This window comes from Mustela erminea, chromosome 3 (genome assembly GCF_009829155.1).
Source record: "Mustela erminea isolate mMusErm1 chromosome 3, mMusErm1.Pri, whole genome shotgun sequence".
In the NCBI taxonomy this organism is placed as follows: Eukaryota; Metazoa; Chordata; class Mammalia; order Carnivora; family Mustelidae; genus Mustela; species Mustela erminea.
The window spans coordinates 69,493,608-69,518,892 of NC_045616.1; the positions used below are offsets into that span (position 1 = coordinate 69,493,608).

Sequence of the window (25,285 nt, forward strand, 5' to 3'; positions counted from 1 at the left end):
CCAGGACTACACGACTCAAATATTTAGGGGCCCCTGACAAACTTGAAAGGCAAGACGTTAAAGAATGCACTGCCACGAAAGTTGTGGTCTTATTCATAGATAGCATTATCTCTTTAGCTAATTAGCTGCATTTATTTTGCTGGTCGGGCATGGATGACACATCTTGAATAAAAATGACCAACACCAAAACATCAGGTCTCTAAACATACGGAGCAGAACAAGAAAAGCCTAGTTAACCTTACTTAAATCGAAACTCTAACATGGTGTCGCGGGACCAACGTTGTTCAAGTTGTATTAAAGGTAAGTGTGACTTTAAAGTATACTCAGAATCAGACAAAGGTGTGTGTGTGTGTGTGTGTTATAGGTGTATATTTGCATGTGAGCCTACAAATAGGGCACATCAGAATATTCCGGGATGCGCTGAAATCTATGAAACAAACACCAAGGGAAGTTTCGGAAGGAAAATTTACTGAGTTTTCCAAAGTATGAGCTATCTGCATTCCTGCTCCACAAAGTTATAGGCAAAACAAAGAGAATACACCATTTTCTGGTGTTCTTTCAACCCTGGAGCACAGAGATTATGAAGCTCCCAATCTGATAGGCAGTATCCTGTTTATGTGAGCGCACCATTGCTCTTAAACGTGCTCGCGGGGACGTAAGAGTCAAGTTGCAAAGAAAAACGAAGAACCTAGGGTTAGGCAACTCAGAAGGCAGGCCCCTCTAAAACCACCATAATGCCACCTTTCTGTGCTGGACACAATGGGGAGAGAAGAGAAACACTCCCCTTCAAAATCCTATTCTCTCAATCTGAGTGTCAGCAGCTAACTCTGAACTGCCTTTCACTTCTGCCACCAGCTTCAACCAGATTTTAAAGTTTTCTTGTCCTCCACCTATTCTGTCAAATACCTTTAAAAAATGAAAAGGCCAGCCTGTATTAGGAATAAATGTCAGCAAACCAGTTTAAAAAAAAAAAAAAAAAGTCAAAGTTATGCAGACCTGTCTCTTTTAAGCAGACAATACGAAACAGGCTAACTGGAGCTATCTTTGCATTGCACATCTGCATCTTATAAAGGTCAAATATTTAATAGGAAGGAACATCTGAAAGGCTCTACAAAGGGAAGCAGAAGCCTCCAGTGCCTGAGTGAGGGAAAGGGATGGATCTGATCAGATCAGAGACAGACAAAGTATCTCTCCTCCTCCCTTTCACTCCCCCCTCCACTCACTCTACTCACGCCCTTCTCACCCACATTTCAAAAGAACAACTGGAAAAGCACCGGCAAGTAGGATTCCGCAGGAAATCGGCGAGGATGACAGACAGAACACCTGAAACAGGGCCCCCCTGGCAGGGGAGAAACTTTTCGAACTGTCGCCCAGGAAACAAAACCCCAGCTGCTAAGGGGCTTGGGCAGCGTGGCTGCCGCCAAAGCCAACACGTTCCCTCTCCAGGCAAAGTATCGCCGCGTTGTTGTTTTTTACCTTTGTGTTCGCCGAAGCCTGTTCCCACTCCTCAAATGAGGCAAAGTAAAGTTTGAGAGCACAGTCCAAAAATTGGGGTCAGACATATCCATTTCTTTCTCTCTTCAATTCACTGCGGGTTCAAGGCCATAAGGCCAAACCAGGGAGGGGACGGTAAAATGGAAAAATAAAATAAAATAAAAGACGAAAAAAAAAAGAAGAAGAAGAAAAATATCCCAATTATCTACTCGCTCCCTCCAGAGGAAACGTGCTGTGAACTGTGATCTCAAGAACTTGGAGCCCGTCTGAAAAGTACCCGTCCTAGCCTTTAATTAACGCACAGCCATTTCTCCCAGGTTCAGGAAACTTATTTCCTCCTGGGTTTGCCCTCTCCTGGCCGGCCCTGGGCAGCTATAAACAGTAATTACAAGAGTGGGGCCGTGCGTTCTGCACAAAATGCTGTCTGTGTGTGATTCAGTCCAAGGTACTTTGTCATCTGTTTGGCAGATACCATTTGCAGCTCCTGCGGGGGGGTGTTGTGGGGGGGGCGGGATGACTATTTTAAGTCTCTGGTTCCGGGAGGCTGTTGCTTATCAGCAAACCATTCAACATCCGAACATGCCCAGTGCCGAGTTTCCTTTTGGTATCTACATACAAGGAAAAGAACTGAAATACAAAAAGCGCCTCTTCTCCCCCTTTGCAAAAGAAGAAAAAAAAAAAAAAAAAAAAAAGGAAACTTAACAGGCACTTTTAGAAAACTGGCCTATAGGCGGACTAGAACAGGACACCTTTGTGCGGCCCCGGCGGCTGGGCGCTGGTTGCGGAGGGGAGGAGGCTCCCCACCCCGCAGACACTCCCCCCGGGAGCGGGGCCTCATGGGAAAGGGGGCCGGCGGGGGTGGGAGGTGGGGGTGGGAGGTGGGGGCTCCGGCGCGCGAGCCCCGGAGCAGCCCCGACCCCAGCATCCTCTGCCCCCGCGCGCGCCGCGCCCCGCGCCCCCAGCTCGCGGCCCCAGATGGATCATTCCCCCCCAAATAAATAAACAAATCCAGCCGCGGCCAGCACCCGGGGAGGCGAGCGTGGCGCACACCTGAAGGCTGGTCTGTGATTCAGGGCAGAATGGATCACCACGAAAACACTCCTAGGAAGTGAGTAATTACTCTTTACCCGGACGCCGTTTGCAGGAAAAGCACGCCGATGGGATGCCACACTCGCCCCAAAACCTCAGTCAACTATATTTATGAGTTTACATTCATTTGATGAATTACGACAGGCACACCTGTTTGGCTTCGTGGACGGGCAGACACCGCCAGGGAATGGGGAGCTACTACCTGCGAAGACACTACTTGGCATTTATTTAACAAATGCTCGATTATTTCCCTTCCACGTGTGTTCAGACTTGAGGGAGTGAAAGGCAAGGTTGAATCCATGTTTCTGTCGTTCATCTTGAAGAAAGGCATGGAATTCAAATAACTTCCCAAACTGACAAATGCTTGTGTGAAAGTCTATGAAGGAAAAAAAAAATTAGAATTTAAATTAGCTGCCTTAAATCTGGCATAACAGGGTGAGAGCTACTAAATTTCACAAGAGTTTAATAAAAAAAAAAACTCATAAAAAATGGTTTAGTTCACCTACTAAATACTGGAAACAAACTTGCTTACAGAAATAAAGTGGAGGGGAGGTCAGCTTACAAAGGGAGGGGGTAAACAAAGAACAGAAGTGTACTTTGAGATCCTCTCTATCTAATTCTTATGACTCCCTAAATATTTTCACCCCAAGGACTCTAGGAATTTCTGATCATCATTATTTTACAAGTCCTTATTACACATTACCTCCTGAAATTCTCAGAGCCTCCTCGGATCCTTGGTATCTACTAAGAGAGACAAAAGATGCAATTTTTCCTCAGTTTAACAAGTGACAAAATACACTTCACCAGACACTAAGGAACTTGCTTTTCAGTATGTTTTTGTTCCATACTAAGCCATCTCTCCTCCACCACCCCCCTTTTTTTCAAGATCTTAAAAAGGTATTTTTTAAAGGCTGACAGAAAGACAGTACTACCCATGTTCCAGCGCTGTTTGTCAACCTCATTCCTTGGACATGTGAGGGTGCATAATTCTTTGTTCTGGGGGTAGTCTTGTACATTGGAGGACCTTTAGCAGCACGCCTGACCTCTACCCACTAGATGTCAGTTTTGACAATCAAAAATGTCTACAGACATTGCCAAGTATTTTTTAGGGGGCAAAATCACCCCGTGGCTGAGAACCACTACTGCCTTAAATAAAGCCTCCCTCTGAGAAAGGGAGCGCAAAGCATTGGTGAAGAGGAAAAAACTTGGGTCTGAATTCTGGATCCAATATTTAACTATGAATTAAGACAAGTCACTTAATCTCTGTCCATTTCCCCCATTTGGGGGGGGGCACATGATAGGACAAACTTTTAAGAGATCAACATACATAAGTGAGATGACATATATAAGCCCCTCTAAGCAGTGTTGAGAACACCCTGCACATAATGTCAGCAGTACACCGAAGTTAAAAGAATGCAATGCTGAGGGGTGTAGGAACAGAGCAGAGGACACTGCACACCATGTCCTCTACTTTCATGGTGGCCAGAATGTGCCTCCACTGAGATGTAAACAAACTGTTTACTGCTGTCTTCCCTACTAGTCTGTGAGTTCCTCAAGGCTGTGGTCCTGTTTTACTGATTTCTCTGTTTCCAAGATCTGACAGTTCCCGATTTATCTAAGCAGTGAGTAAATACTTTTGAATGGAGATGCTTCAGATACTTGGGCTTCCCTCAAAATGCCCTAAAATTATTGGTCTTCACAGGTCAACTGACTTTTGTCAAAGAATCTTAACTTCTTATGAATCCCATGAACATAGTTTTAATTTCTAAAGAATTTCTCCCATTGACTAATTTTTATCTACACTCTGTAACTGAAAACAAAAGTCCTGTAATTCCTCACGTCGCAACCAAAACTAAAAGAAACCCTCTCTGTATCCTGCCTACTACCTGCATCCCCAAAGGTAAGCCCAGGGAATTTTGTGTGCCGAGTTAATAGGTACTCGAGTTTAAGAAGGAAAATTACATCGTAGAGACCTCCCAGAGAAGGACCCTCAGGAAGGTGAAAGGAGACATGAAAGTGTGCTATCTGCATCACATGGTGAAGAAACTGTTCCAAGTGCAGAAAGAGAAAATTTGGGAAGCTTGACAGTGGTCTTTGAATACTGAAATAACTATTATGTGGAAGAGCCTTCGGATCCAAAGATGAAAAGGGCTGATAGGCCAAGAGAGGATGTCCTATAGAAGTGTCTGAGTAGAGGTAACTTGAAGGAGATGCAGTGCAAAGAATTCAAGTTCTGGATGGTTCCAAGAACTAATGACTCTAGCTCCCAAATCCTATATTCTATTTCTTCTAGAAAAGCCCTTTTATTGGGGCAATACCCATTAACAATGATAACTAAAATAGGTAAATGAGTACATAAAACATTTTTTCTTCTTTTGATTGAATGATACATATCCTGGTCTGGGAGCAGATGTCATTACAGCCTCCACTCTGTACATACTGGGTAATCCATCCTGCAGATTTTCAAAGGGATGGGTAAAAACACATTTTTTTTTTAAACTACATATACTTAAACATGTGTTTTGCACTTAGGTGGCTTGGGAAAATTGGGGTTGTATCCAAAATGAAAAAAATAAAAATAGGTAAAGTACATGAGGGGCCAGAAATGAACTACTTAACACAGTGAAAGTGGCTGATACATTCCCACATTCATTTAAGATAAGAGTAGGTGTGACACTCAAGTGTAACTTGTCTTCTAACCTGTTTGACTTGATTTGGGAACCTATGATTCAGAAGCTAATGCAGTTAGCAAACACAAGAATTAAAATTGTCAGAACTACTGACATTTTCCTACAGAGAAATAATTATATGGGCTACAGCTATAGTTTGGTTGCAAATACAGTGAAACTGGCTACTAAACTAAGAGGAAATTGAAATTAATGGAAATTCTTAAGACTATAACTGGTCTAAGTCAATATACAGATATTCAAGATTTTCTACTTATTGCACAATAACTGAGCCTACACAGTAATGGACAAGCTTTGTGATCCGGAATGCTCACTCATTTAATCAGATGATATTATGAGCCATTGTTTTTATAAGAAAGGTGAATGACAAAGAAAAATAAGCTTCTCACGATACTGAAATGCTGGCTTAGAATGAAATGAGTAGTTAAGAATGGGTCAAATTCGGGAGACAAACCATAAGTGACTCTTAATCTCACAAAACAAACTGAGGGTTGCTGGGGGGAGGGGGTTTGGGAGAAGGGGGTGGGATTATGGACATTGGGGAGGGTATGTGCTTTGGTGAGTGCTGTGAAGTGTGTAAACCTGGTGATTCACAGACCTGTACCCCTGGGGATAAAAACATATGTTTATAAAAAATAAAAATAAATAAATAATAAAAAAAGAATGGGTCAAATTCTTCATTGTTCACCTCCCTCCTATATACAAAGAAGTCCCATGTTCTTTCACTTACTTGAATTCTCCTATCCACTTGGTACCCTCTGCCCCATGCCCACTCAATAGGGTTTCCTCCCACCCTCCACAGAACAGCAGATAATAATCCCTGGAGCCTTCCTTGAACTTCAACACCGTGGGAGACTAAGCTCTCTAACGCAGGTGTGCAGCCAGGGAATCCGTCAGCTCCCTGCACTGACACTCTGGCTACAAGGCCATTCCAATGAGAAGACACCAAGAAAAGTGGTATTGATACCGAGTTCCCAATATATTCTACCTAATCTTGGCCTCCTCTGGGGATTGTGCTATAAACTAACTCTGATTTTCATCCAACCCCGTTTTTAGAGCACCTTGAAGTGACTACTTCCCTAATACTGTCCATATGTACAGGTCTGCCTTGTTCACCTTCTAAATGCTGCCTTGCAAACTGAAGGGCAGAAGTGTGAGCAGCAAACTGACTGACCTCAATAAGCCATCCTTGTAATCACAGCACATATTAAGAAATAAAGCTTAAAGGCTGAGCTAGAGATGTGAAGAAAGTTGCATCAAAGTGGAATAGGTTGAAAGAAAACTCTACTAGTGTTATTAAACTTTTTTTTTTGCTCACATTACTAAACTATGAAAGAAGATAAAAGAGATAAATGAAAATTATCATGTAGGGATAAATGTGAATGCCCAGTAACAGGAGATGGATAATAAGGAGGTTACATCATCCTTGGAATATGAAAAAATATTAAACAATATCACAAGGCAGATTCACGTTTATAGAGTGAGAAGATAAAACAGAAACACAATTAGACTGATTTCTATTTCTTTTTTTTTTTAAGATTTTATTTATTTGACAGACAGAGATCACAAGTAGATGAAGAGGCAGGCAGAGAGAGAGAGAGAGAGAGAAGCAGGCTCCCTGCTGAGCAGAAATGCCGATGCGGGACTCGATCCCAGGACCCTGAGATCATGACCTGAGCCGAAGGCAGCGGCTTAACCCACTGAGCCACCCAGGCGCCCCTGATTTCTATTTCTTAACAGGTTGAGCAGAACTGTGAGATTCCAAGGGCTGGCTGAAGGATAAGACCTGAGAGAGCAAAGGGCAGGGTGGAGACTAACTAGAATGGGAAGAGAACATAACATTGTCCTCAGGTACTTCTTGGACTCTAGGAGAATCATTGGCTCAGAAATGTAGCAAATAACCAGTGACTTTAAAAAAAAAACCCAAGAGGAGAGAACAGATGAATACAGACCATGGAGTACTTATCCCCCACACTGGTGACTCCTTGATGGGTAGGACAGAAAAGTGGAGTAGAACATGCGTGACAACAGTCCAGCATACAGGACCGGGCTGGGTTGCACGATCACTGTTTACAAGCACGTCACCCTACCTCTCTGCCCTCTGCCTTACCAGCAAGCGAAGGTCCTGGGAGAAGCTGCACAGTCAGGCTGACAGAGCTCTACCCCTGTGACAGGAAGTGGACAGAAAAGGTCTATCACCCTTATGGGGCTGCTGCAAGGGTCATCCTATAGGAGATGACAGGGAACCAGAGATGACTGTGTCACTCCATTCTAAACCAGCTGTCTACAAGATCCGCCAATAAGTGACACAGAGTCATAGTTCTAACAGAGCTAAGCAACCCAATTTGGGAGCGGAGAACATGGCTTGGAGATCAGACACCTCATTTCACAAATGGGAAGGCTAACTCCTGTCTTTAAAGACCGAACTTCTTGCCACTTGTTCTAGGCAGCCTTCCTTTGAGGTTCCCTATCCCTGCTGTTGAGTATCCCTCTACTGGCCTCTGCTCCTGAGAACTTCTGTAGGGAAAATGTTCTCCCACTGTATCAAAATCAAAATCTGTTTGCAGCTCAATCCCCATCAGAATAAGAGCCCCTTGAGGGAAGGGCTCTCTCCTCTTCATCTTTCAATCCTCAATACAACCATTTGGATGAATGTTGAGAGAAGGGAGGAAAGGAAAAAAGATTTGCTCAGGGTTAAAATGATACTTGACAGCAAAGTCAGGTATAGAATCCTGACATTTTGGAGACTCAGTTTGTACATTAAATTTTGTATATTTGTACATTTTGGAGACTCAGTTTGTTTTAAAAAGCTTTTTTTGATCTAGTCCTCCTAAATTTCATGACTCCATTGCTGTACCTATTAGGCAGGTCTATTGTCTCAGATTTCAAAATCTCAGAAAATAGAGACCGCATAAATAGTTTTATGTATGTACACATATACATGCATATAATTCATTTATATGAAATACTAACTGCTTTTTGCTTGTAACAGTGACCCCCAGATCGTAATCATTGCATTAGTCTCTCAATCTGGAATTAACTTCAAGGACATGGAGTTTCTTGATCCAGAAGCCTGGGTCTAAGGTTCATCATTTCTTCTGCGGTTCCTGAGCATGAATTACAGTGCAATTATCACAAGTGTCAATTTGGTTTAAGTGGGTCAGGGTAGTTATATTTAGCCCTTTGGTAGCCGACACTAAGACCTGTCTGTAATGTAAGATTAAAGTTAATTTATCAGTTCTCCTTTTCTTGAATATTTTTACAGGTCAGACATCTAAAGTTAAGGAAAATTGTGCCACTAAAATAAGAGGTAAGGTTTCCATCTAAGTACCACATAGGGAGTATATATAGACTGAGGTTAAAAACAATGTGCTTCTGCAACCAGTAAGAATTTCAGTCAATTAAGCAAGTTGATTTACATTATTCCACAAATCAGAGACTATTATTTTAGGGAAGACACAAAATATTTTACCTAAGGAGTTCTCAGGCAAGCCTCTAGTAAGTTAGGTCATTTTCATTACCAACAAAGATTTTTATTTATTTTTTTTTTAAAGATTTTATTTATTTATTTGACAGACAGAGATCACACGTAGGCAGAGAGGCAGGCAGAGAGAGAGGAGGAGGCAGGCAGAGAGAGAGGAGGAAGCAGGCTCCCCACTGAGCCGAGAGCCTGATGTGGGGCTCGATCCCAGGACCTTGAGATCATGACCCAAACCAAAGGCAGAGGCTTTAACCCACTGAGCCACCCAGGCGTCCCCCAACAAAGATTTTTAAAGAAACACTAATTCACAGAATAATTAACGTTTAGAATGAAAAGTGTTCAGTCTAACTATTCTTGTAGAAATGCAGTCAAAGCATCAATTAAATATTTTTACCTGTTTAAGTGGCAAAGTTGAAAAAAAAAAAGACCATCAGTGGTGGTGAGAGCATGAGAACGTAAGTTCTCTCTACTAACTACTGGGAAAGCTATCTGGAGAACAAAAATGCACACACACACACACACCCCCGACACATATATCACCTATACACAGACACACACACATAAATGTACATGTCTGCTACATATGTATACATATAATACACACATACAAATAGACATTTTAACCATAACTGACATCTTGGAACTTACACAAATACAACCAACTGCATACATAAACATTTATGCATATGGAAATTAATCTCAGAATTCCTTATAAAAGCACAGTATGGGTGACAAAAACTAATGGTACAACATGTTAACAAATGTAATTTTATTAGGGCAAATGCTAATAAATACCAAAAGAGCCATAAAATAAAATACTATGAAACCAATAAGAACAGAATAATAGATTCCAGTGATATCCAGATTCTAATCCCTGGAGCCTGTGATATGTTACCTAATATGTCAAGAGGAATTCTGAAGATGTGATTAAATTAAGGGTCTTGAAATGGAGAGATTTTCATAAATTATGAAGGTGGGCCCTAAATGTAGTGTCTTTATAAGAGGGACACAGAGGGAGATTCGACTGTATAAGAAGGCACAGTGACACAAGCAGGATGCTAGGCTGCTGGCTTTGAGGATGGACGAAGGAATGAAAGGAATGCGCAGAATTCAGCTCATGAAAGAAGCTGGGAAAGTCAAGAAAACATATTCTACCTTACTGTTTCTAGAGGGAGCTCAGCCTGCAGACACCTTGATTTTAGCCCAGTAAGACTGATTTCAGACTTCTGGCCACTAGAACTCTAGGAGAATAAATATATGTTGTTTGAAACCATTATAGCTTGTCATAATTTGTTGCAGTAGCCATAGGAAACCAAGACCACGTTTGTAAAGTATACATAATGGGAAACGCTCCTGAAATGTGTTTAAAAACAAAATGGAGCAGTTAGGATATAACTTGCTTATAATAGACATGAAAGTATATGAACAAAAAAGTGAACTAAACAAAGTATTTTTCATGGCCATCTGTAAGTGTGGAGTTATGGTTGATTTTATTCCTTTATACATACGTGTGTGTGTGTGTGTGTGTGTGTGTGTGTGTATTCTTTTTTACAGTGAATCCTATTATTTTTAATTAGGAAAAAAAAAACCTCCAATCCCAGAAGCCATGTATCTGACAGTCCTTTTACCATGACCTGAAATTTCATGTTCCTGCGAATTTTAAATTACTGTGAAGTTTACAAACTTTAAATGATGTGCCTTTACTAGACATTTTCATAAAACTGGATTAGCATCTTTTGACAAAATAAAATGCAAATGTAAAAGCTCTAAAAACCTTAGAAATACTAACATTGCTTTAAAAATGAAGTCTTTCCTACTCCCGGGAATTTGAGAATATAAAAATGAAAAATAACTGCTTCTACACATAAATCCTTACCTGTCTATGGCAACTGGGCAAATGGGTATTTTCAAAACTGACTGGGTTATAAATCCATACACGGCTGTGTTTTGGGTTGAATATATATGTTGTTATTTGCAGACTGGTCAGGCTGTGCATTTTATGTGACCAATTCTGAATTCCAGAATTATTTCATTGTGCTGTACATGAAGACTTTCTTCTTTCATTGCTCAGAACATTTACTTTTTTTAAAAAGATTTTATTTATTTGAAAGAGACAGAGAGAGCACAAGTAGGGGGGTGGGGAAGATGGGCAGAGGGAGAAGCAGTTCTTCACTGAACAGGGAGCCCAATGGAGGGCTTCAGCCCAGGACCCTGGGATCATGACCTGAGCCGAAGGCAGATGCTTAACTGCCTGAGCCACCCAGGCACCCCCAAAATCATTTACTTTTGATAAAGCAAGCTCCATTTTAATATTGGCCAACTAGTATGCAGTAAAAAAAGATGTTCTTAACTTCAAAATATTATATTATCTGTAATTTGGGATTACCTCTCCCCTCTCCCCAGCAAACACAAACTTGTTATTTCCCATGTTGCTAGATAATTTAGATTTTACTGTTTTTACTTAGCTGGATTATGAGGACTGAAAGGCACAGACCAAGTTTCTGGTACCAACCAAAGAAACATTCTTTGAACCAATGTATTGTAAGACACATCACAGAAGATACCAATATTAAAGTTAACAGTTACCCAAAAAAAACTGTCAAAAAGAAATTATTCCAGGTTTAAGAGCTATAGCAACAGTCAATCATGTCATCCAATATAGGGGCAGTTGGGTGATAGATGAGTGATCTCCACAGGTGGCTTTCAGCTCATGAAGCACATGCAGAATTATAAAGAATGCTAATACACCAATGACAAAAGGAAGTCAAGGCCAGACCAGATGACACATACACCGCAGAAATAGAAAACTCAAGAGAGTAGAAAAAAACTGACTTAAATGTAACAAAAATACACTAGTTGGGAACATAAGAAATTGAGAGAAAAGTCAATGAAGTTCTCACCATCCATAAAGTTAAAAAAACAACAACAACACAGTTTTTCACGTTGTACGGGGCTGTCTGGTCAAGGCCTCCATTATCTCTTGCTGGGATTCATAAAATGTCCTCCTGCTCCCCACTCCAAACTGTTCCTCCAAAACCACCGGCGCTAATGTGTGCACGGCGTTTGATCCTCCCTCTCTCCCCTGAAAGAAAATTCAGTGGTTCCCGCACTGTTCTAGCAATATTCCTTCAAGAACTGTTTCTGTCCCACCATCACTGAATTGCTGGCGTGCAGATTTGCGGAGGCTTCTCCACACCCACGGACTGAGGATTTCTGGGCATGAAGCCCAGGAATCTGCATTCCACTTAAGTGGCCAGGGGGGTGGAGGTCTTCTGCACATTAGAGTTTGAGAGGTTCTTCGTAGGAAAAAACAAAACCTCTTTAAATGGAATACTTTATAAATACAGAGCCTTACTGCTTTTGCCTCATACTTTGACACATGTCCCTTTGTGGTTTATGCTCCAATAATAAAAAAGTATGTACTTGTCAGAAAAAGTGAATTACTTTCCGCTCCCCAGACACAGGAGCTGCTCCATACCTCACTGCCTCATTGCCTTTGCACATACTGTTCCTAGTTCCTAGAATTTCCATCTCCTCTGCCTGGAAAACTTCTGCTCATCTTTCAAGTGAGAGATGAAAGGTCACCTCCCCAGCTAAGTCAGTCTGACCTTCTCCTGAAGACATAAGAGGTTTCCCTTCTGGATCTCGAATGAACTTTATACATATACATGCCTCTTTTAGAGCATTTTCCTAGAGCACAGTTGTCTACAGGTCCAATTCTCCACAAGGCTTTAAGCACTCTGAGTACAAGGATAGTTTCTATTCATCTGTATAGGTCTCTAAGTACATCAGAGATACCCAGCAGACTTCATGGATACTGTAAGATTTAAAACAAACACACACACACACACACACACACACACACACACACACACACACACACCTGTTATTTTTTCTATTTTTCTAAATTCTACTTAGAAGCCCTAGGGGGATGCTTCCAAAACCATGTAGCCTTTTGTCAATTGGTTGGATGGCTTTTCTTTTAAAGCACTGTCATTAAGGACAACCTTCATGATTATTAATAAAAAGAACAATGAAAATTTAAGACTGATTTTTAGGCAGATTTTAATGGCTCATTAAGAAATGAACCAAAAAAACACTATTAGCTTTTATAATCCATCACAAGTATGGCTTAAGTCAAGTGTTACCCTGCTGCCTCTGAAAAGATAACTAAAAATGCAGAGTGACATTTTTCCAAGGCTGGAAACTCAACCCTCCTGGGGATAGGATCAACATGTGTGCCCCCGCCTCCGCACACCCTCCTCGCCCACTGCAGTGAACAGATGACAATTTTGAGTACCAAGGCCAGAGTGTTCAAGGTCTGCAACCTGTTGGCCACCACCTCAGAGTCCCAGGCTCTGAGCTCTGGTATGTCAACCTCTTCAGCAAAACTCTCCCAGCCATTCAGGAGGAATGGACACAGCTGATCTGTTTCTTCTCCTAGCACCTCTCCTCCTCTTTGGCAAATGCCCATTTCTACATCTTGATCTTGCTTGTATACCACAGTCAACCAATCCCATCTAGGGGTCTAAGAATTAACCTTTTTTTGTTTTGTTTTGTTTTAGGGACAGCATGGGGGAGGGGCGGAAGGAGAGGGACAGAGAGGATCCCAAGCAAGCACCACACTCAGGGAGCAGCCTGACCCAGGGCTTGATCCTATGACCCTGAGATCACAGCCTGAGCCAATAATCAAGAGTTAGATGCTGAACCAACTGAACCACCCAGGTGTCCCTACAAATTAATATTTTTATTGATAATGTTGAAGATCTTACTATCTGGCAGGGTTTATATACGAAAGGGAATTAAAAGTTTTAGAGAAAGGTATGAGGAGGAGGGCAGAGTCCACTCATGACTGTAGGAGCGTGTTTAGTGAGTGACGTCAATCTGAATCTGGAGATGGGCTCCTCGAGAGCAATGGCCACTAAGTCAACTCCCCACCCCTCTTCACTAGGGAAAAATAGAAGTGAAGCTGTAAAACCCTGCTGTGAGAGGGTTATCAGGCCCTGATGCGGATACTACTGTATGACTTTTCACACACATGACAAAGGTTGATGGCTTACTTACTAATTGTGCAGCCACCAGAAATGATCATCACAAATTATATAATAGAATAATAATACATTACATGGAAAAAAGTATTTCAGAAGTAGCCTTACTATGGTATGATTCCCATCTCACAAAGCACATATGCATACTTGAAAGGATTTGTATGTATCATGGGAAACTGGAAAGAATTCATCCTAAGTGATTTATTTTACTCTTTCATTTCTGTTATTTGTGTTTTAATATATATTAAAGCACATCATATGTGTTAACAGTATTTCCTGGTCTGTAGGTAACTTGCTTCATTATCACATCAAACTGCTTTCATGCGAACTCATCTTCCAGCTCCCTGCAAACAACACTGCTTGATGGAAAACACACAGAAAAGGTAGTAGGGCCCAGGCTGTCTCTGGTGGACACTCAGGGAGGGACAACTTCACTTGTTCAAAAATAGTGGACAATAAACTGCTGGGGGGCTCAAAGATAAACATAATCATTAATGAGCATTTTGGATGGCATGGTGACAACATCAAAGCCCTTTCTCTCGCCTTCAAAAGAATCATTTCTTTTATTTACCCTTTGTTAGTGCCTAGTACCATGGCTTTAAAAACATTACTGTGGAGTTCATGGCTCAGAAAAATTGATTCAGTGATTCTGTCCCAGAAATGGGAAGAGGTTTGCTTCAGTGAGCTGCCAGGTATCTGCAGGACACCTAAAAACAACACATTATTTGTTATTGTCAGCTTTAATGGGGAGCAAAGCCTACTGCGTTTAACTTACATGACTGCAGAGCTCTGGTCTCCCAAATTACAAAGGACATTTTAGGGGTGCTTACAAAACATAAAACAGGCAATGGAAGTTCTGGCTGGATCTAATATCCATCAGTCAACATATGGTCTATGGGTTAAGCCCATCCGTTAATGTAGGTATACAAACAAAGACAATTTTGGAGTGTGAGGGGAAAAGAAGTCTTTGTAGTGTTTCATAAATATAAGTCATGATATAAATTACGAAATTTTTTTTTTCAATGAGCTGCTTCTAAAGGAAGCAAACAAAAGAACAGGTGGAAAACAATAAACAAATGAACAGACCAGAGCATGGAACCCAGACAGCCATCTTTCATAGATGCACACTAAGTGTGGGGAAAATGTCATGCCTAGAATCTGTAACATACCTCTTCTACCCAGCTTACTACTTAGGAGTAAATTAGGGCATAACTGCTTCTTTGAGTAGAGTTGGAATTTAAGGTCCTGTTTTTCAGAGTCATGTCTTAGAATCTTTCACTGACACAATTTCAAACAATTTCAAATCATGCTTCTTTTTCTTTTTCTTTCTTTCTTTTTTTTTTTTTTTGAAGATTTTGTTTATTTATTTTACAGAGAGATCACAAGTAGGCAGAGAGGCAGGCAAAGAGACGGGGGAGGCAGACTCCCCGCTGAGCAGAGAACCCCATGTGGGGCTTGATCCCAGGACCCTGCTTTAACCCACTGAGCCACCCAGGTGCCCCTTATTTTTATTTTTCATCCAAAGAACCAGCATTTCAGGGGCACCTGGGTGGCTCAGTGGGTTAAGCCGCTGCCTTCGGCTCAGGTCATGATCTCGGGGTCCCGGGATCGAGTCCCGCATCAGGCTCTCTGCTCAGCAGGGAGCCTGCTTCCTCCTCTCTCTCTCTGCCTGCCTCTCTGCCTACTTGTGATCTCTCTCTCTCTGTCAAATAAATAAATAAATAAATAAATAAAATCTTAAAAAAAAAAAAAAAAAATAAGAACCAGCATTTCAGGAGGCAATGACTAAATCATAACATGCTATACTCCTAAAAAATTCCAGTAAATAAAAATAAATAAATAAATAACATGTTTCCCCAATGAAATTACAACTAATCTACATGTCAGATCCCAGAAAACTCTAGAATAGATTCCTACCTACAAGTTTCCAAGACCAGTTAAGTAATTAAAAACAACAACAACAACAACAAACAATCTCAGAGACTAATATGACCAGATAAATTTATCATGAAGTGAGAGATGAAGTAATAGAGAATAGTTGTGGTCATATGGCTCTTTAAATTTGGGTATGAAAACTGACTTCATAAATAGAATACACTTCTAATAAAAGTTTATTTCTGATTTCAGAACAACTAATTGAGTTTCCAGGGCCATATAAAAATTTGTATCAATTTCTTTGTTAAGAATGAGCAAAACATGAGTAAGAGAAATCTCCTGATAATCTATAAATTACATCTTATGTAATTATTTTAACTTCCTGTCACAGTGAAGCTTCCCTGGAGCTATCAACACCTGGCAAACCTGAAGTCTGAATTTCACTTCTTCTACATCTCCCTATAAAAGCTGGAGGCTTGCTGGAGAGAAAAAAAAAAAAAGTCCTAAGGGAGAGATCTAGAATAAAGCTACAAAAGCAAAATTCTCAGTGTGTGTGTAGTCTTTGACTATTCTGTGATTGACTATTGATAAAAAAAATATTAATGGAAATGGGACATGGGATACAAGTATCATTTTATTTTTTAATTTTTTAAATTTTTAAAAAATATTTTATTTATTTATTTGACAGAGGTCACAAGTAGGCAAAGAGGCAGGCAGAGAGAGGAAGGGAAGCAGGCTCCCCGCTGAGCAGAGAGCCTGATGCAGGGCTCAATCCCAAGACCCTGAGATCATGACCTGAGCCGAAGGCAGAGGCTTAACCCCCTGAACCACCCAGGCACCCCCAAGTATCATTTTAAAAAGGGATTTAAGATAGTCTAAAAATTCTTTCCTGTTACAACAGAAAATATTGATCATGTTTTACTTATTCTAGAAAAAGTATTTCCTTCTTCCTTGGTTGAAACAACTTTGCCTAGTGTGAATATTTATTTAATTGCATGTTGTTATTTATCTGCAACTACATTTCTTTCCTCAGAAGAGTTGGCTTCAAAATGTCAGTGGGGGAAAACAGTAACAATTTACCATATAAAATAACATTTTTCACACAGCTACACCTTGTGTGTCAATATAGCTTTTGGCTAGACCCATACATGGAATTGCTGCTGTGCCTCCATTTCCAAATACCACAGACTCGGCTCAATTTGCTTGAATAATTCTGGGTCACCACATACTTCCATGGGACAGTGAGAACTTTAACTTATCAAGGACTGGACAAAATCACTCTGAAGACAAATTTTCTCCCCAAATGTTCTTACTGTTACATTTTTTTAAAATAAAAATAACTGGCTTCCTTACAGAAAAATAAATAGCCCCAAGCAAATGATGCACAAGAAAGTGTGAGGAAAGACAGAGATGGTTTAAAGGTGCTTCCGAGAATTGAAAAGAGGCAAAATTCAGGAACAATTTTTAAATGTCAAGGTTCTAGGGATCTTACCTTTCCAAGCCCCCTCTGACATAGTGTCAAACATTTCTGCATCTCACATTAAGCCTTTTCTCCTGTGAAACATGGTGTGAGTATTTTCTGTTTGCTGCATTTCTAAGCAATCATCACACATACTTGGGAATTCTTATGAGATGAAAAGATCTAAAATAGAAACTGTCTCCAAAAGTTTCATTTTTGTGATTGTTAAATTTAATGGTTAACAGAGTTGATGTTATGTTTTCAGACAAATATCTTGTTTCCTCTAAGAAAGCTGTGAGCCAACAACCTGATTCCCGGTAGGTTAAAATGTAAAAATAATATATGTTTTCATGGATAATGCTACAAAATATGGTAAAAAATTTTGCTTCTGTGGATTTCCTTTTGTTTTGTTTTGAACCAAAATATCTTCCCCTTTGCAGACTCAAACTGGTCACAGTTCCATGAATGTCCCCTTATGCACAGAACGTGGGGTGTATATGGGGTGGCAGTGCCACAGAGCGGCTGATGACATGGACTGGAGCCATTGCCCGGCTTGTGATCACAGCATCAGTACTTAGTAGTTATGGGATGTTGGGTAAGTTATTCAACCTCTAAGTGCCTTAGTGTCTGATTCTGCAAAATTAGAATTATACTTACCTCATATGACTGTTGCTAGGATTATGCTCATTGTTTTTAATGCTGAGAGCACTGCCTGGCATTTTAAAAGTATTAATCAAGCTACTGTTACTTCACAACCAGCAGATGAAGTGCATCTGAAAGAACCCCTCATTTTCCCCAGCAAAGCTGCTCATCCACAGGGAGCTGTCTTGAAGAAATGGACAGACCCCATATTTTGGGGAGACATCAAGACAAACCAAGTCCTCTAGATCAATGTCCTTAGTTCTTTCTTTTCCTTCCCACAGTTTCTTCTTAGGAATAGGGGCAGGGGTGGTCCCAATGGTAAGGATAACCCCATCTGGGTTAAGGGTCAATGAAGGGGAACAGAATCACAGAGATTAAAGACCTCTCCCCAGAACAAATAATAGAGTCACTTCCCTCTAGTGGCTGAGATACAAAATTACAACTGTCCCAGCCAAGTATAATTCTTGAGATGTGCTGTAATGGAAATAATTCAGAGCATGGTAAAGTGAAAAGCCAATTTTAAGCCAGTGGGGAGTAAGATACAGAATAACAAACCACTGAGACTTTTTAAAAAAAATAAATATTAGACATTTGCACAGTGTCATAATTATTAACCTTAACATCACAAAAAGAACAATTTTAATTAAATGTAACCCCACCGTATTTAATAGCTACTTCAGTGTCCTCTAAGTACAGCCAGTGTAGTCCACATGATAAATAGCTCTCTCCTTCTCTAAGTTTTTTAACAGATGAGGCTCATTACTTTACATAATCATCCCCAAAACTAGGACACCGCTCCCACTGTCGCTTTGCAGTGAAATATTAATCCTACCAAACCAAATATTTGACATGATCTGTTGGGCTTGGAGTATTTTCCTTAAACCATTAACTTCTCATGCATATGGGGAGACAGGAAAAAAAAAAATGAAAAAAGGAAAAGACATCTTTCATTACAGTTGTGTTACATGAGGAATATATAACAAAGGCAACCGGATTTTCCTTAAGAGTGCTGAAATTACTTCTTAGCAGTTTATGTTCTAAGCCATTTCAGACACTCAGACACCCAGCTCTTCTGAAACGTTCTGATTCTAAAACCCCACTGCACATGATTCATCAGCATCCACTCTGGGCTGTGTATGGAAGAAGGAAGGTTACACCAAAAACACTGCAAAAGGGGCTCATTTTTCTTTTATAAATTCATGTAAGAAAGCTTAAAAAAAAAAAATAGTCACCTACAAGACACAGAAGATATTCCTAAAACAAAGCTCTCCCGTTTTTTCTTTCACAGAAGCCATATACACACATTTGACTTTTAAAAACCTCCGATCTAAAATACACCCATTAGAAAGCGTATTTTCTTCTTTCATGCTCTTAAATACACAAACCTCAAGAAATATTTTCTCTAGCACATAAAGTACCATGACGAATCTAATAAATCTACGTAATTTCATGCTCGCTTAAGATACCGAGAGGTGTATAATAGTACACACATGCATATTTGTGTGCAATAAAACACAGTGTGGGAGAAGGAAGAATATAGGTGTTCAGCATTTCTATTTGATGAGCTGTCAGTTCATCTAAGGACTGATCTTCTCTCGGCATTGGGACCAACAGGACTAGATAGATATGAGCAGGGTGAAAAACTGATAGGCCCGTTTACAAATTTGCTTTCCCTAATGAAGGTCAGTTATTTCTCTGTTTAGAGGCCTATGATCCTTACAAAACGAAACATCCAGCAGGCGCCCTCCTTGGAATTTACCCAAAGGAGCTGAAAATTTACATCCTCACAAACACCTGCATGTAGATGTTTAGAGCAGCTTTGTTCATCACCGCCAAAACTTGGGAGCAATCGAGATGTCCTTCAGTAGGGGAACAGATAAGCAAACTGTGCTCCAACCAGACAAGGGAATATTACTCAGGATTACAAAGAAATTAGCTATTAAGCTGAGAAAAGACGTGGATGAAACTTAAGTGCATATGGCTAAGTCAAAGAAGCTAATCTGAGAAGGCTACATATGGTGTGATCCAAACTAAATGACGTTGTAGAGAAGGCCCAACTATGGAGTCAGTAAATAGATCAGTGGTTGCCAAGGAATGCAGAAAAGGGATGAATAGGCAGCGAATGGGAATTATGGGGCAGTGAAAATACTCTGTATACCATCCTGACGGTTATCTGTCACTGTACTTTCGTGCAGACTCACAGAACATAACAACTCCAAGAGTGAATCCTCACACAAACTATGGATGTCAAGTGACCAACCTGTGTCAGTGTAGGCTCACCCACGGAAACCAAAGTGCCACCGTGGCGGTGAACACTGATTAGGAGCATATGTGTATGTGTGGTCAGGGATGGACATATGGGAAATCTCTGTTCCATCCCCTCACTATGAAATTAAATGTGCTCTATGAAAAATTAAGTCAACTGAAAATAAAAAGTTAAAAAAATAAACAAACCACCGACTTTATATTTTGGGGCACCTGACCAGCTCAGTCAGGGGAGCATTCAACTCTTGCTTCATCTTGAGGTCATGAGTTCGAGCCCCATGTTGGCTGTAGAAATTACATTAAATAAAATTTAAATTGAAAAACTTTGCATTTTTAAGCCAAAAGGCATTTCAGATGACTGGTAAATTATTCTTTAATGAAATGAAACCAAACCCCAGAACTGCTCTGCCTGCAAAAATGAAGCTCAGCTTGGGCTCAGCCACCCTCTGGAGCCTCAGCACTGAACATTTGCCTTCCACCGCCTACCACGGGGCTCCCCAGGAACCATGACTCCCTCATAACCACAACATTGCTCCTGAGCGATTCCTGCCATGGCCTTTGCCCAGGACTGGCTTCCCTGCTAGCTCCTCTTCTCTTCCTGATTGACGTCTTTTCATCCTTCTACAGCCAAATAGCATCTCCTCTGGGAGCTCCCCGTTGAAATTGAATCAGACAGAATTAATCCTCTCTCCCCTTGTCTGTTATTGTATTACAGTTAACTGTTTTCTTGTCTGTCTTCCCTGAGGGAAGGTCATGGGTCATCCATCGTGGTAGCCCAGCCTTTTCTGTGGGGTCATTCCTGGCAATCAATACACGTTTGTAGGATGAATGAGTGGTTCTACGATGTGTATCTATCTATGTGTCCGTGGTTTCAAATCTTTGTTAGAAGTAGGTGGGGCCCAAGTCATAAGTGAAACCTGAGTGTCCCGTGTTACTGGACTATGTACTAGACTTTTCACCAGCATGTTAAATACACTGCTCATTTTCTCTCTAACTCAGCTTGTCTCTAGCTCCCTCCCCATCTTCCACATGCTTATTCTGCCTCCCACATCTTATCCTTCCTCCAAGCCTAGCCTCCTGTCATAGGTACCATAAAGGCCTTTACCATCTACACAGACATGTGCACGTAAGCTGTGGGCTGAAGGAAGACAAAAGCTAAGTCATTAAGTCACACAAGGCCTACTGCTCTCATAAGGCTGCACTAAAGATAAACCTGATTTGGCAATGGGAGGTATCAAAACGGAGAGTTCTCATATGTCACACAATGAGCAAGAGCCCCAAATTTCCCAGAAGGGCAATCAAGAGCCCCATGTGGCTGGTATCACGGGTCTTTGTCCTTTGTCTTGTGTCTCTTCTGGTATGTGCTGTTTACCTGCCACGCATCGCTCTCCTCACCACAGACCCCTGAACTCCACGGCCTGTGCCCAGGGAAGCACTGACCTCAGCATCACTCTCAAGGGGAATATTCTTGAGAGTTTCCCTGCTGGGAACTCTGTGATCTCACTTCTGTGAAGCCATTCATCCCTTCCTCCTCCGGATCCCTGGCCACTTGACCTGCAGCTCCCCAGTTCACATCTGGATCTGCAGAATCTCAGACACCCACCCCAGGGCCACTTCCCACCAGTTAATTTCATCCAGTCCCGTGACTTTATGTCAGGCCCTAAATCTGCTTCTCTGGGCCTAGCCTTCCTTGGGAATTCCAGAGTCCACATGGATATCACAGAGGCCTCTCCAACTTGACATGAACAAAACCAAACTCATGATTTTCTGGCACAAGCTGTTCCTCTCCAAGCCTTCCCCACCTTGGGAAATAGACCTACCATCTACTCTGTTACTCTAGCCAACAATCTAGAAACTCATCTTGATTTTGTTCTTTGCCTCAAACCCCTTCCTTCCAACTCATTCCCTCATAAGTCCTATGCATTTTCCCTTCAGAGCAGCCAGAATCTAACCACTTCTTTCCAAATCCCCTAGTCCAGGCCTCCCCTATCTCTCATTCTGGACTACTCCCTCAACCACAAAACTGAGGGCAATCCACCCACCACACAACAGCCAGAGGAAACTTGAACAACCACAAATCAGGGGCACCTGGGTGGCATAGTTGGTTAAGGGTCCAGCTCTTGGTTTCTGCTGAGGTCCTGATCTCAGGGTCATGGGATCGAACCCCATGCTAGGCTCCAAGCTCAGCACAGAGTCTGCTTGAGATTCTCTGTCCCTCTTCCTCTGCCCCTCCCACTCATTCTCTAATAAATAAATATATCTTTTTTAAAAAAGCAGATCAATTTCACAATATTCTCTTATCTCAAAGTCTCAAGTACTTCCCCCGCAGGCTTAGGGAAAAGCAAATCTGACCCTTTAAGTCCTTCACACCAGGTTCTGCCCATCTCCCATCACATCACACCATCTTGTCCACATGCTCTCTCCTTGCCCATGTGGCTCTTCTCTAGGCTGCTCTTGCCCTGCTTGTCTTTCCCCTTGGGATGCCTCTGCTTTGGTTTTCTCATGGCTGGTATCTTCCGCTCATTTAGGTCCAGCTTGCATGTCGCTCCCTCAGAGAAAAAGAAACCATCAGACCATCCTGCTGAATTTCACTGCAAAACACTTGTTATTACCCTCCAGGGTTTTCCTGGCTTGTTTTAGGGTAGTTCCTCTTTCCTCCCATCCCCTACCCCACTAGGATGTAATCTTCATGACAGCAGAGACCTCTGTCCTCAGACTCTAGAACACAGCCTCACCAGTAGCTGATGCTCAGAATGAGCGAGCGTTGTGTGAATGGAGGTCAGACACAATGCCTGAGTCTCCCTGTGTCACCCTGAACATTTTCTGGCCAAAACACTTTGAGAAGCATTGCTCAGAAGAAATGCTCAAAGCATTTCTCTGCTTTCTTTTTAGAGTTACTGATAGTCTACACCCTGTGCCCATCAGCTGATGTCGTAAGTTGCATCACTGTACTTCTCCAGGATCCCTACCTTTAAGAAGACTTCACAGAAGGTCTTCTGCCAGACCTCCTGCTGTTACAACATAACACAGTAAATCCAAGCCCACCCGCCCCTCCTCAGCTTGACAGCTACTGTTGACTCATCACCTTGTCTGTGCCTTGAAGTCAATCATCAACATGCAAAGATATGTGTGTGAACTTTCCCATTAAACAGACGAGGAAACTGGGATCCAGAGATCCTATATAACTCGTCCCAAGTCCCTTAAAGCAAATGACAAAGCCATATGTCCCTCACAAATGGCAGGGTACACCATCTCACAGGGAGGGCTAGATACACTGAAGTAAATGATAGTCTTTTCACCTTTAAATCAGCATCCCAAATCCCAGCTTCTGTCAAAATCGAGAATGCTCGAATCCCGAGTCATATTCAAATTTTTGGAACAAAGCTAACCCGTGTCCATCTGTTATCATGGAGAGGAAGCACTATAAAAGTGAGTGACATCAGCTAAGGCCTCCAGAACAAAACCTCCATGGTGACTTCACTCAGGGTCTCAACCACAAATGTTGCCACCAAACTCAAACTATCCACTAGTGACATTTCACAGCCTTGTAACCGAGAAGCTACACACAGATGCTCAGAAGGAAAGCTCACTGGCAGCAAAGGGACAGAACTCTAAACTATGTAGCTACCCCTGTGAAATGAAGTCAGATACACAAAGCAACGTCACCACTGAACTCCTTAAACAAAAATGCTATATAAATGCTATGTGCCCAAGAAAATCTCAAATTCTCTGGTGAATGGTGCAGCCTTCCTCATTACATAGTTTAATGTACTTTAGATCAGTATTAAAACTAGATCTAACTAGACAACGAGGCCTCTGTGGTTGGGCCAGTGAATCATCCGCAGAAGGGCACCACACTCCAGCGCTGGTCGCAGGCTCCCTTAAATGATCTGCAGAGAGGCACTTTAATGAGGGAGAAAATAGAAGCAAACGTAACTAGTCAAATCAGATCCTACAGGAGGGAAAACACGTTAACTGATGGGCTGATATCTGCCGCCAAAATATCAGCTAGGGGGGAACAAAAGGCTGTCAAAGCAAGACGCTGGAATGAAGCCAAGACAGCCCAGGGTTTGGGCTTCAGCTGCAATGCAACGTTCTCAAGAGGAACATGAGTTTTGTTTCCAATGTCAGCTCTCTAAGTGATTTTTTATTGATGTCATATTTTTAGGACTTGCTAGTTCTCCCTGACAACCAACCGGAGATTCCAATAGACTGTCATGATGACTTCAGATATACATGCTGAGATAAATAAGAAATTTTCTGTCATTCTTAAACACTCTTTTGTGACATAACTTCCCTACCTATCTATGCAGGTTAACAGTGTCCAGACACATTCCTATCCCTCAACTACATCTCTGAGTGACCCTCCAAGTAAGAAAATTCACCAAACCTTTACTAAGATCAAATTCAGCCGCGTTAAGTAAAGATACATGGAAAGGTTCAAGGTGAACATGAACATGGACACACAGACAGACAGACAGACAGACAGATGGAACAGTTCAAAATGGGACAAGGCCAGAGATGGTAAAGGAAAAAGAACATTCCACCTGTTTCAGGCTGCAAAGCCCCAGGGCTTTTCTCTACCAAGAGAAAGGGGGTCCTGACCTTACTGCTTTCTCATTGGTGAGACTCTGGACAAGTAACTTAATCTCTGTAAATTCTCATTTTCTCATTTATTCCATGGGAGTAACACCACCGAGTAACTCTACCTATCCTACCTATTCCCACCAAGTGGAGGCCTCAAATCATTTGGGGCTGCCTGAAACCATTACCTGGAAATAAATAACGGGATAAAGGTCAAATAAACAAACAGGAAAAATGACCTCCTTGGGTTTTTATGAGGAACCAATTAGCATGTGTATGTGAGAAGTGCCCCTGAACTGGATGGCACTTCACAATTACTGAGCCGAACTGAGCTTGGCAGAGACGCCGAGTATTTAATCTTCCTCCAGAAGCAATACCACTGCACAGCCCTCAGAATCAAAGTGGGTCAGAGAGTCTCTTGTAAAAATGAAATCCCAAAATTAAATGGCGCAAAATAAGCTTGGCCCTAGCCTTCCTTATCCCTCAACACCCAAATCAGCTTATCAATTTATAGTACTGGGTGATAGAATGCGTGCTCTCAAGGTACAACAAACTAGAATGGCTTTTTTTTTTTTTTTAAATATCTAAAGCTTCTGGACAATTTCTGTCAAAATAAATTCAATGCAACTAGCCAGTAGAGGGACACAGTTTCCAGTGGCAA

At 41.5% G+C, this 25,285-nt stretch overlaps 1 protein-coding gene across 9 annotated transcripts in view; it reads right to left on the reverse strand.

The window, feature by feature from the left end:
- The window catches only part of MAST4 (microtubule associated serine/threonine kinase family member 4), a 552,196-nt gene that overhangs the window by 165,880 nt on the left and 361,031 nt on the right, over window positions 1-25,285 (reverse strand). Inside the window, exon 1 of one of the 9 annotated variants that reach the window (XM_032336086.1) lies at window positions 1,477-2,128. The exons of 7 other annotated variants lie outside the window; for them this stretch is intronic. In XM_032336086.1, the coding sequence (XP_032191977.1) occupies window positions 1,477-1,568 (92 nt within the window). In that variant the 5' untranslated portion in view covers window positions 1,569-2,128. Of the gene's footprint in view, window positions 1-1,476; window positions 2,129-25,285 lie in introns of those variants that run through there. One more of the 9 variants, XM_032336090.1, reaches the window with a different exon arrangement.